The 13,311-nt window shown below is 36.1% G+C and overlaps 1 protein-coding gene across 1 annotated transcript in view; it reads right to left on the minus strand.

The window, feature by feature from the left end:
- The window catches only part of SLC18A2 (solute carrier family 18 member A2), a 50,174-nt gene that overhangs the window by 17,894 nt on the left and 18,969 nt on the right, over positions 1 to 13,311 (minus strand). Inside the window, exons 6-9 of the mRNA XM_032224854.1 lie at positions 11,646 to 11,735; positions 10,824 to 10,867; positions 10,681 to 10,741; positions 6,447 to 6,542 (exon numbers count right to left, since the gene is read on the minus strand). Coding sequence (XP_032080745.1) covers positions 6,447 to 6,542; positions 10,681 to 10,741; positions 10,824 to 10,867; positions 11,646 to 11,735 — 291 coding nt within the window. The remainder of the gene's footprint in view (positions 1 to 6,446; positions 6,543 to 10,680; positions 10,742 to 10,823; positions 10,868 to 11,645; positions 11,736 to 13,311) is intronic.

The raw sequence follows: 13,311 nt of genomic DNA on the forward strand, positions 1-13,311 counted from the left end.
ATTGGGATGGGAGATTGAAAGGTCAGATTTTTTTTAAGATTTCAAAATATAAAAGAAGAAAAAGGAGAGAACTTGGCACAAATAATAACAGAAATTCTGACAGATGTTCTGGAGATAACACAAGAGAAGATGATGGACGGTATAGATGAGATGTTTCAAGTTTACACAAGATATGCAGCAAGAAATGCTCTTCCAAGGGAAATTCATGTAAGATTTACTAAGAAAGCAATTAAGACACAAATACTACAAAAAGCAAGAGGTAGAAAATTGGAATATAAAGGCAAGGAGATTGTAGTTCTGAAACAAATTCCAAGAAGAGTGAAAGAGATGAGAAGAGAATACCAATTCCTAAGATTTTATTCAAAAAAGGCGTTAACTACAAATGGCTTATACCAGAAGGCCTAATGTTTGTATGGCAAGGACAAAGATATAGAATAGATATGACTGAAAAAACAGAAGCATTTTTCACAGAACATCTGAGAGGGAAGGCTGGAGAGGCTGGAAAAGAAGAATCGTTGACATAACTTCAAGAAGTGCCCACAGCCGAGACTGAGAAATAAGAAGGTGCTGTAAGTGGGATCGAGATAGAAGAAGGTGCTGTAGGTGGTGTTGATATCAGAGAAGCATGAGAACCAAGATCAACTAGAGCTATAAATCCTATTTATAAAACATAGATGTGGAAGAGATAAAAATGATCACAATCGATTTAAATGGACTTAACTCAGCAATTAAAAGAAGAAAAATATTCCATAAATTAGAAAAATTAAAATTGGACATAATTTGTCTACAAGAAGTACATATTCAGAAGCAACATGAACATTTATTGGTGCAGCCAAAATTGGGAAAAATATTTACTACATTGGCAAGCTGTAAGAAAAGAGGAGTGATCTTTTATATTAAAGATACAATACCAGTGGAACAAATCTATGCAGATGATGATGGAAGAATTTTAATGGTGAAAATTATGGACAATAACAAGAAAATACTTTTAACAGCAATTTACGCTCCCAACGATAAACAAGATGAATAGAAAACTACACAGGAAATTAAAATTCCTGTGAATCAAATGAAATACTGCAATTAATAGATGATCAAGGGCAAATTTGTTATGGAAATGAAGAGAAGAAAAAAAATTATACAAGACTATTATGGTAAACTGTATGAACAAGAGAATATAGAAGAGGGAGGAGTCAAACAATATCTACAGGAAGTTAATCTTCCCCAGATACCCAAAGAAACTGAAACAATGCTAGAAGGCAAAATAATATGATGGAGCTAAGCGAAGCACTCAAAAAACAAAACAATGGAAAGGCCCCAGGCCTGGATGGGCAACCAGTGGAATTTTACAAGACATTCCAAGAATCTTTGTCTCTTCCATTATTAGAAGTTATGAACAAGGTGATGTCAGAGAGGAAGATACCCAAATCATGGTCAGAAGCATATATCACACTTCTGCCAAAAGAAGAGGCTGGTCCATTACAAATTAAGAACTGTAGACCTATCTCCCTGTTAAACTCGGACTATACGTTATTTGCTTCAATACTGGCAGAATGATTAAAAAAATATTTAAATAGTTTTATTCACTCAGACCAAAATGGGTTTTTACCAAAGAGACAAATTAAAGATAATATGAGAATAATTCTGGACACTTTGGAATATTATGAGGCACACTCTGAAAAACAAATGGCTTTGATGTTTTTAGATGCACAAAAAGCATTTGATAATGTGAATTGGCGATTTATGTTTTTACAACTGGAACGCATGGGCTTTGGTAAGAAATTTACACAAGCGATACAAACCATATACCACAAACAGCAGAGGTAATGATAAATGGAGAACTGACAGACTCTATTCAAATAAAGAAAGGGACGAGACAAGGCTGCCGATTATCATCTCTGCTTTTTGTGTTAACATTAGAAGTTTTAAATAGAAATATCAGAGAAGAAAAAGAAATAAAAGGAATGAAAATTAAAAAGGAAGAATATAAACTACAAGAATTTGCAGATATTCTGGTTTTCATCTTAGAGGATCCATTAGAAACTCCACCTAAATTGATAGAAAAAATAGAGGAACATGGAAAAGTAGCAGGTCTGAAAATAAACAAGATAAAATGAAGATTTTGACAAAGATTATATCATCAAGACAAAAAGAAGAATTGTCAGAAGCCTTGGAGATTCAAGTTACGAATAAGGTTAAATATTTGGGGATATATTTAACCGCAAGGTGTAGTACACTCAAAGAGAACAACTATTATCAACTCAAACAGCAGATTGCGATTGATTTGATGAAATTGGAAAATCTACAACTATCAATGATAGGGAGAAAATCTACAATCAAAATGAATATTTTACCAAGAATCTTATATTTGTTCCAGACAATTCCAATCAGACTAGGGAAAGACTACTTTGACGATTTAAATAAAATAGTGCTGAAGTACATCTGGCAGGGGGAAAAAGCAAGAATAAAATTAAAATTGTTACAAGAAGCTAGAATAAGAGGAAGATTTGGCCTGCCTAACTGGAAATTATATTATCAAGCAACAAGCCTGATGTGAGTAAAGGAGTGGATAACATTAAGGAATTCCAGATTATTGACTGTAGAAGGACATGATATTGTTGGGATGGCATGCTTTTTTATGGTACAAGGGAACTAAAACATAGGGGTATTTTAGAAGACACTATTTACAGGAGGCTCTGCTGTTAATTTGGGAAAAGATCAAAAGGCAATATTATTTAAAAATTCCAGTCTGGCTATCAACTATTGAAGCTTTTTCATATCCAATAATATACAAAAAGGAACAAACAGTTAGACATGGTGAAGTACTGAATGCAGAGGGTGAACTTAAATCTATGCAAGGGTTGGAACAAGAAGGAATAAGGATGAATTGGTTTTCATATGTGCAAATACAATCTAGATATGGCAAAGATTGTTAAATAGAAGGTTTTTATGATAAAATGACTGAGCTAGATGAAAGGTAGGTATTGATGAAAAAGTAATTAAAAATTATATGGACAATTACTAGAGGTTAAGCTAGAGGAAGAACAAGTCAAAGAACCTATGATAGCTTGGGGGTGGGAATTTTGGACATGGGATTGAACTAGAGAAGTGGCAGAAATTGTGGTCTCAAAATTATAAAATAACAATGTCAACAGCATATAAGGAAAATTTGTATAAAATGTTTGATAGGTGGCATCTACTCCCAACGAGAATAGCAAGAATGTTCAAGAACAAATCGGAAAAGTGTTGGAAATGTCATCAGACACCGGGTTCATATTACCACATGTGGTAGACTTGCAAAAAGCCAAAAGATATTGGACTAAAATCCACATGTGGTTGGAGAAAATGTTACAAAAACACATGGACTTTAAACCAGAGATATTTTTATTGGGAATTATTCCAGAAATATACATCAAAGATTTAAAATATTTGATTGTAAATGTCTTAACGGCAGCTAGAATTGTATTTGCCAAAAATTGGAAAAAGGAAAAAATACCAATGCAGGAGGAACCTATTCGGAAAATAATGGAATGTGCTGAAATGAGTAAATTGACATTTGAAATTAGAGAACAAGAAGATGAACAATTTTATAAGGTATGGGACATTCTATCAGTGGCTAGATAAAAAACCATGGAAATGAAAAATGTTGGAGAATGTTTTTTTCTGTTTATATACTGTAAGAATAATAGAATGATATAGGTGACATTATAAAGGCATATTATTCTTAAATAAATTAAGAATGATGCAATGGAAAGTTGATATATATATATGAATTCAATACTTGGAATATTTCGTTCAAAATAAAGGAATAACAACTGTAGATGAACAAATGATGCATAATGATAATAATGTACCTATGTATATCTGTTGGATAATCTGTGACTTTATACGTAACTGAAAGCAGTGATGCACAAAAGCCTGTAACCAAACGACATGCTATATGTAATTGATGAAGGTTTTATGTTTTATGTTTTGTTCGTCTTTGTTTGTCCATAAAAACTTTTATAAAAAAAATCTGTTCCTCCTTCTTCACAAATGAAAATGCTTCTGGGATGAGAAGCAAAATGTTTTCAAAGGAAAAAATCAAGAAAGTCCAGTTGGCTTTCATACACCTAAAGTGACCTGCATTTATCCCTTAATTGATCACTTACCCATTTAAAGAACTCATTCTGAATTTCTTCCACTCTTGGTACTTCCATTCTTGATACTGTGAACAGTTTGGTTCATCTACTAACAGTTTGGCCAGATCAATACCACTGATTAATACGTTTAAAATTTCTGTTCCCAAATAGATCCTTAAAGGATTTTATGTTTTAGTTCCCTCCACTTAGAAAACTGGAAATCTATTCATAATTTTTGTTTTCTATTTTCTAAATAGAAATCCATAAACTGGTAGATCCTCTTATCCCATCACTAAGTTTACTAAACAGCTTTTAATAAGGATATTTTTTCAAAGTCCAGCTGAGTAATATTAGCATATGTGTTGCAGACAGATGGGAAACTATAATGCTATTACATTTGGCATCAATGCAAGTAAGAAACTATCCCCTTCACTCTGTAGTTACTATCACAGAGTTAGTTTCCCTTTACATACCTTTCAAGTTAATGGAGTTTTGGAAAGTGACTACATAGCAATAGCACTTAAACTTATATACCATTCCACAATGCTTTATAGCACTCTCTGAGCAGTTACAAATGTCAGCATTTTGCTCCCAATAATTGGGGTCCTCATTTGACTGACTTTAGAAGGATGGAAGGCCAAGTCAACCTTGAGTCAGTCAGGATCGAAGTCCTGGTTGTGGGCAGAGTTATTTTAACCACTGCACTACCAAATGGACTATGGTCTCTATTTGTATAACATTTCGAACACTGAACTAACTAGAAGCATGATTGATGTACAGTAAATGAGAGTCCAGGGGGGGGGGGAGCTTGAGGAAGAAAATAGGCTAGTTCAGGTGAGCGGAAAAAAGTCCAAAGAAAATTCATCCAGTTCTTTTCTATGGGAGAAGCACTTAGGCAGCACTTGGAATGTTGCTGACTGTTCTATTCCAAGTCATTTTAGTCACATGGCCCAGAATAGAGCCATTCTTCAGAAGTTGGGATATATTGGTGCATATATAATTTGGTAAATCTAATTAAATGTTATCTATTTCTAATGGAACATTCCAATGCTTAGAAAACCTCTACTGAGTAAAGCTTTTATGCAGGTGTAGCGTACATTATGTAGTATCTCTACTGTTCTCTTTATTTACATAGATAGTTTTATTTTCCATTTTCATTTTCTTACAGTCACACATATACTGTACAGAACCGGGGCCATATAACATTAAGCAATAAACACAGCCATTCCTCTTGTCAATAATACCCCTCAAAATAGAAACCCAATGTACCTCTTCGACCCTCCATACACCCTTTATTTCGCCCCCCTCCAACTTTCTGTCTTCCCACCATCATTCCCCTTTACCCTACTTCCCCTCCCCCTCTACCACGCCTCTCTCCCAATACACTCCCTCCCTTCCTTCTCACCCTCCCTCCAATCCTCTCTCCCACCCTCTCTACCCCTCTTTCTTCTTTCCCTCTACTCCTCCCTTCGGTGTATTTCTACTATCTATTAATATATTCAGCTTGTCCTATTTTTACACTGGAATTAAAGAGCAACAGTATACAAGTGCAATCGTGTTACTTTAGTATCTAGCACATACTATATATCCCCCCTCCCCCCTAAGACCCCACCTCCCTCCCCCCTGACTTCCCAGAGCCCGTACACGGTGTAGCTTTTTAACAAACACAGTCTAAAATATATTAAGGCAAAGGAAATTTAAAAAAAAGAAAGTCAATGACATCTCTGCATTGATGTCAAAAATGGATTGATTATACACAACACAAATACGGGACTAAGAAATTCCAGATAGCCTATGCTTAAGATAAGGAATAATTTAAACTGCTTAAAGTTTGTGCAACAGCAAGAAGCTGAGTTCAATGCAGAGATGTCTTCTGTTCTCTTTATGAGGAATGGGTACAGTACATTATGGACTGCCACAGTTAGACTCTTGCCTCAGTGAAACACATTGCATGTATAGGGAAGGCTTTCATTTCCATGGATCATAAACAGCAGCTCAGTCACCAAAATGAAGCAGCATGACCAGTCCCCTCTCCTAAGCATGGAATTGCAAAGCATTGTAAAAGGCACTGCTTTTAGTCACAAATTTATCCACAAATATCTGCTTTCATTAGGCATCTTATGAACCAAGGCAATACTTTGAAATTCTGCACAGCCTCATGCTTTCCAATGCATAATGCATAAAGTACTATACGTTGGATAATCATTCTATTAGCTAAATACAGATTTCAAAAATAAAAACTGAACATCCATGATTAACAATTCTGAAAAGGCAATCACATACATTTAGGATCAAAAATAAAATAGCTAAGATTTTGTTGCAATTTACCCAGTTGCCATTTGCTTGAACACATTGTCTCCATCATCCAAATGGGTAAGGCTGGTTCCAGCATAGCAATTGCCATATTTGCAAAACATATTGCTCCTTGAAAGAGATGAAAAATAGATTTCTGGAATTATTTCACTTAAATTCTAATCAATAGCTGGAAAGAGCTACGCTGACATGAACAAATGCAGTTTGAAGAGTTGGTTGTCAAGTGTACAACCATGATTATATTTCAATTGCTAGGATGGGGGGAGGGAAACATTTAATCCTGTAATTTCATAAAAGTTCCACTTTTCCAAAAATGAGAACAATAAGCAATAGACTATGCCAAAGACATGGAGTGCAATGTGTTATGATGTTTAGAAAATGTTTTAAATCTAGCAGAGGCAATGCACAACTTTTAATACAAATAATTTTGCTATTACTGTGATAAGATGCATATTTTGTTTTAATAAAATGTGTTTTTGTATGTAATGTTTTCAATTTTCAGATTTCAAATTTTATTTGCTACAAGACTTGAGAATGACCCAAAGAAAGAAACCAACAAAATCAAGTCTTGTGGATTGCTTATCACAAAATAAAACAGTGGCCACATTCCCTACAAGTAGATTCAAATATATCAAGTGTGTTGCTATTTTTGATAGAATTTCTCTTCCAGCACATTATGGAGTAATATGACGTAATTATGGAGTTTTTACATGAAAATCTTCAGATTCTATAACTTGGACTTATACCTTTCATGCATTGAATGACTTTTAAAGCAGTTTAAACAATTTTGATAATAATAAAAACTTAACTGCAAACTCAGCTCGTGATGACTTTTAAACCTTTACACTTCAACTAGTATTTCTTAGCTATACAGAAATTGTTTTGCCCAAGAAAAGGCTCTCTTATCACACAGTTCAGCAATAAAATGACCATTGCTGTCATCCTTTGTTCAAATATGCCACATTGTATTAGGCTGTCTATTTAGGATATCTAAAACCTAGATGTGCTCTCACCTGTATGCCTAAAGGCAATGAACAAGAATCCAATTCATTTCTTGCAAAGATGATGATGTTGTACCAAAGATATTAGAACTTGGGGGAAAAAAACATCTTTGCTTTTTCAAGTTCTGATATCTTCTTGCAGAAAAATAGCTCTGTCCTGTGAGACTGCAAAGCTCTCACAAGATTTTATAATGTAAAACTTCAGCCATTTTTATTTTTATAAAGTTGTTTAAAACAATGCTAACATAAAATGATGTGGATGACAAGTTCTCTAGCATTGTGTTATACCAGTGTTTCTCAACCTTGGGGGCTTTAAGTCCTGTGGACTTCAACTCCCAGAATTCCCCAGCCAGCTATGCTATGCTGGCTGGGGGATTCTGGGAGTTGAGGTCCACAGGACTTAAAGTCCCCAAGGTTGAGAAACACTGTGTTATACCATAAGGCAAGGTGACCGTTGCCACATTTAAGAGTCCTCAATTTTCTCCTTTTTTAAAGTACTTTTATTTGCTTTTATAACTTATAGAGATCAACATAAACAATTTTAATATAAATATGTAGGAAGCTATTATATCATTTACTCCAGCACAGGAGCACTAACCGAGAACCAATTCTAAAAAAAAATATTTGACATAAACACAGCTGCAAACATCCAAAGCTCTGCAAATCCAATTTAAAATGCTATACATTGAAGCTATTCAAGAGAAAATAACACTACAGCTCAGTCTAAATTAGAAAAAAATTGAAAATTAAACTTTATGATTAATGCACAAACATGAACCCACTTGGGAAAACAGTTTGTTTCATTCTAGTCTCAAACACCTCATTTCTTCCCACAGAACAGGAGAAACAGAATCTTGTTTTCCCTAGAATAAATATGGTTTAAGTGGAATGTAGTTTGCTAAACAAACCCAAAAACAATCCACAAGTGGAGGTTTGCTTGCTTTAGCAATCAACTTTGAAGCAAAATGCTTCACACATAATCAAATTATAAAGCTACTAAAAAGGGAACCAAACACCAGGAAGAGAGAATTGTGACATTGCCCTCATTATGCTTCAATGATTTACAACTTGGTGTTAAACAGTTAAATTTTTGATACCTAATTATTATTTAAAATAACTCTTAAGAGTAATTATTACCATGCAATATAATTTCCCTCCCAGGGATTACCACCCAAAAGGGCAGGAAAGAATCAATAAATTGGTCCTGGACAAATAAGGTAGGATTCTTCAAGTTAATGATCAGCAAACAGAAACTCACATACTTTAGTTGCGTAGATAAAGGTAGTATTTGAACAAAAGAAAAGAAAAGGGAAGACAATAGACAATAGAACAGTGGTCTCCAACCTTGGCAACTTTAAGACTTGTGGACTTCAACTCCCAGCTTTGCTGGCTGAGGAACTCTGAGAGTTGAAGTCCACAGGTCTTAAAGTTGTCAAGGTTGGAGACCACTGCAATAGAAAATATAAACAAAATAGAAGGAAATCACTGGAAAGTTCTTGGAAGAGCTATGAATTATTATTGGGGGTATAGGCATCAGTTCATATACCCAAACAGAGGTTTAATCCATTCCAGTTGTGCATATCTAATAAAATTCCACACAAGAAATATGATAAAAGAAGGTATATTTTTAAGTTTAATACAATGGGAAAATAAGAATGCTTTAGGTTACAATTAAAATTAATGAATATTTCTTCCCAAAGAAACATGTTCCTTTAATTTCAATGATATTTAAGTATGTCTAATTATCTCGCCTATTTTTTTAAGTTCCCCATTTTTGAAATTTTCCAGCCTTGTTTTTCTAACATCAAAGAGCACTTGTCAAGAGGCCAGCTGCATGTAAATCAACACTAAGAAGCATTATTTCAACAACTTTTCAATAGTATTTGACAAACACAGTGATACACAATTTCAGTTTAGTATACTTTGAAAAGACACAATTATGTATTGTATCATGGCTGTAGTTGTGAGACCTTCTCTAATTGTTTAATAAGTGATACAATGGTTTTGGATGTCCTATAACTCAAGTGGCCTAGCAATTCAGATGCAAATTCTGTGCAACAAGGTAATGTTATTTTCATTCATTCCACTTCAAACATACACATGTACTGTACAGCTGCAAAAAATCTCCAGAAAAAAAAGGTAAGGGCAGATAATTGGGACAAGTGACCAATCACTTCTTCAGATTCCCCAGAAGAAAATTGCACAACAGCAACAACAACGTGAAAACAAAAAGCATAGACCAAAAAGATAATTGTGAAGAAATAATAGGTTCTAGGGATATCAAACTGAAGAAATCCAAACGTAGGATATAGATCTGGGGCAGAGGAGGGCTTAAAAATTGGAAATGCAAAAAGAATTTAACCATGGCTTGCTGCTGTAAGAAAGAAAAATCAGAAACCAGGTAGTTTAATATCACTAAACTTCTTATTAAGGAACTCTTAAGAAATACCAGAGAAAAAAATATTGCTATACTGAATCTGACTACCATAATATAGAAATTTATAAATGGTACTATAAAGCTTTGTTGCATACATTTTGCTACCTGGGATGTGGAATTTCCTTTGTGATTCCTAATTAGCATGAATACTTCTCTTGCTACTTACTAAATGTCCTGAACCCAATTTCACTTGGGTTTACCAAGGATAATTTTACTTTTTTAAGCAAAAAAAGGCTGGAAATAGTCTGACACTTCAAAAGTAAAAATAGTGATTAGCTGTAAACCAGAACTTATCCATGGACGAGAAGGAAGAGGAGAAGAGGGAGAGGGAGAAGGAGGATGAGAAGGAGGAAAAAAAGAAGGAATAACACTGAAGGTAATAGAGCCACGATGGCGAATCTATGGCACGTGTGCCCAAAGTCGCCCATTCCTCTTCTGGATTTCTGGCGCACATGTGCTTGCGACGATCATCTGACCTTCGTGCATGCAGCCAGTCTGCTGATCGTCACGCGTGCATGTGTGCCAGAAATCTGGAAGACTAGCTGACCGACATGCATGTGCGCCCCAGAAACCAGAAGTTCATTTTGGGGTGTGTGCATGGGCCCTGGACAGCTCCTCTTCCAGGTTGCAGCCCAGATGAGCATCCACACTCCCTTTTTGGCACTCAGCGCCGAAAAGGTTTGCCATCACTGTAATAGAAGATAGCTGGTTTTGAATGCTGAAATATTTTTTTAATTTCATTTTCAAGTCACCTGTGAAATTCAGATAACCACCACATATTTTAAAAATATGTTGTAAAATTCAAACATACCTGCAGCAATAAGAATGTATGGGTCTCTCAAGAGGGTCAGTAATGATGCTCCTTTTTGACTCTGTTAAAATAAGAATTAAAAATAAACAGTTTTATAAAGGGCAAAATAAACATTCTTTTAAAAAGTTATCCGAAGTACTTACTTCTGGCTGTATCTTAGATGGCTGTAAAATTAACAATTGTATTGCTGCAAAAAAGCAAAAAAGGGTCATTTTATTCTATAACACTATAATTTAACAACACAAAACAACAATGGACACACAGCCAGCACCAATCAGGACCAATCTACCAATCATGATACGACCCCACAACCAATCATTCCACTTACTGAAACAAAGCCAGCACTCCACACACACACACCAAGATTTATAGAAAGACGGCAGCTCCGATCACACTTTAAGCCCAAAACCCAGCCTGAAGATGGTGAGTGAGACCTCGCTGAAACATTGCCAAGACAATCTCAATCCTTCATGGGAAAAGACCCAAATACAACAAGACCAGCATATGTGTGTGTGTGTGTGTGTGTGTGTGTGTGTGTGTTTGAAACCATAAGCAATACAGGTGGTCTTAAACTTACAACAGTTCATGTAGTGACCATTCCAAGTTACAATGGCACTGAAAAAAGTGACTTATGACCGCTTTCTACATTTATGACTATTACAGCATCCCTTTGTGAGCCACATGATCAAAATTCAGACGTTTGGAAACTGGTTCATATTTATGACGGTTGCAGGTGTCCTGGGGTCATGTGATCACCTTTTGCAACCCTATGACAAGCTAAGTGAAGGCCAGATTCACTTAACAACCATGACACTAACTTAACAATTACGATGATTCACTTAACAACTGTGGCAAGAAAAGTCGTACAATGGGGTAAAACTCACTTAACAAGTATCTCACTTAGCAACAGAAACTTTGAGCTCAGTTTTGGCCCTAAGTCGAGGACTGCCTGTTCTTTGACTTACCTCCATCAAAAAGAGTCAATGCTGCTAACACCAGGAATGGGGCTGCCTTCCCAACAAATTCATACAGCACACTTCCAAAAGGTGGACCCACTAGGAAAAAACCAGACCAACGTCACTTTGCTTAGTAAATATTTACATTCTATAGCAGTAGACTTATATACCGCTTCATAGGCCTTTCAGGCCTCTCTAAGCGGTTTACAGAGAGTCAGCATATTGCCCCCAACAATCTGGGTCCTCATTTTACCCACCTCAGAAGGATGGAAGGCTGAGTCAACCCTGAGCCGGTGAGATTTGAACCGCTGACCTGCTGATCTAGCAGTAGCCTGCAGTGCTGCATTTAACCACTGCGCCACCTTGGCTCTTACATTCTAGTAAGATGTCTGGCCAAATATCAACAATGATGAAAGGTAATTCTATAAGTAGATAAATATTGTGTCTGCCGTTTAGATTAAAACCTCATTTTTTTAATGGGGAAAGTTTTAACCTCAAACAAAGCAGAGAAAGCATGCAAGACCATGGCATCAGGAATTCTTCCCAACAGCTTAAAATAGCTGTGCTCTGGCTCATGTCAGGATGGAATAGGGCAATGGTTCCCAAACTTGGCAACTTTAAGACTTGTGGACTTCAACTCCCAGAATTCTCCAGCCAGCATGGAGAATTCTGGGAGTTGAAGTCCACAAGTCTTAAAGTTACCAAGTTTGGGAACCACTGGAATAGGGGAAGGGGATTGAGTGGAACAGCCAGCTGTCTTCAGAGCCACTGGCTCTCTCATAAAGGGATTGAAAGGGGAATATTCTTGTTCCCCCACCCCCACAGCCATCAGCCCAATTTGGTCTATTTTCAAACTTGATTTTTCTTCTATCTGCTTCTCCCCAACACCCAATTTGATCATTCCATTCCATTTTTAGATAATTATCCCACCAAGGGACAGTTCTTAACGCATAATTTCTTTTCAACATTCAATTGATTGAAAGGAATAATAAAAAAGATCATTCTACTGAATCATTTGGGACGTGTAGTAGCTGTTCACAGAAACACTTGCCTACTCCATACATTTTTCAATTATACAGTATATATAGCAATAACACTTAGACTGCTTCACAGTGTTTTACAGCCCTCTCTAAGCCGTTTACAGAATCAGCCTATTGCCCCCAACAATCTGAGCCCTCATTTTACCTACCTCGGAAGGATGGAAGGCTGAGTCAACCTTGAGCCTGGTGAGTTTCGATGTGCCAAACTGCTGGCAGTGGGTAATCAGCAGAAGTAGCCTGCAGTACTGCACTCTAACCACTGCACCATCACGGCTCTTTTATATCAAACGTAGCAGAATATGATAAAAATGCAAGAATGTCTAGGCAACTATTGCTTGCTACTTGTTAAAGCTACAAAATGGAAGGGAAGCACAATTACATGTTCAGTGTATTAGCAACTGAGTCCGTTTCGTGTACTAATTAAGGACCAAAGCTAGAAACTGGGAAAATGGGAGTTCTAGTCCCACTTTAGGCACAAAGTTAGTTAGGCAGCTTTTGGCCAGTCACTCCCTGTCTGCCTGATAAAAAGGCAAACCACTTCTGAAAATGTTCCAGGAAATAGTGACTTGTCAAGGCACTCGCCAAGAGTCAAAACTTCATTCACAGTACTCTGTATGGGTTTAAGAACTGTGGTG

The sequence above is a fragment of the Thamnophis elegans genome, chromosome 10, assembly GCF_009769535.1.
Source record: "Thamnophis elegans isolate rThaEle1 chromosome 10, rThaEle1.pri, whole genome shotgun sequence".
Taxonomy (NCBI): Eukaryota; Metazoa; Chordata; class Lepidosauria; order Squamata; family Colubridae; genus Thamnophis; species Thamnophis elegans.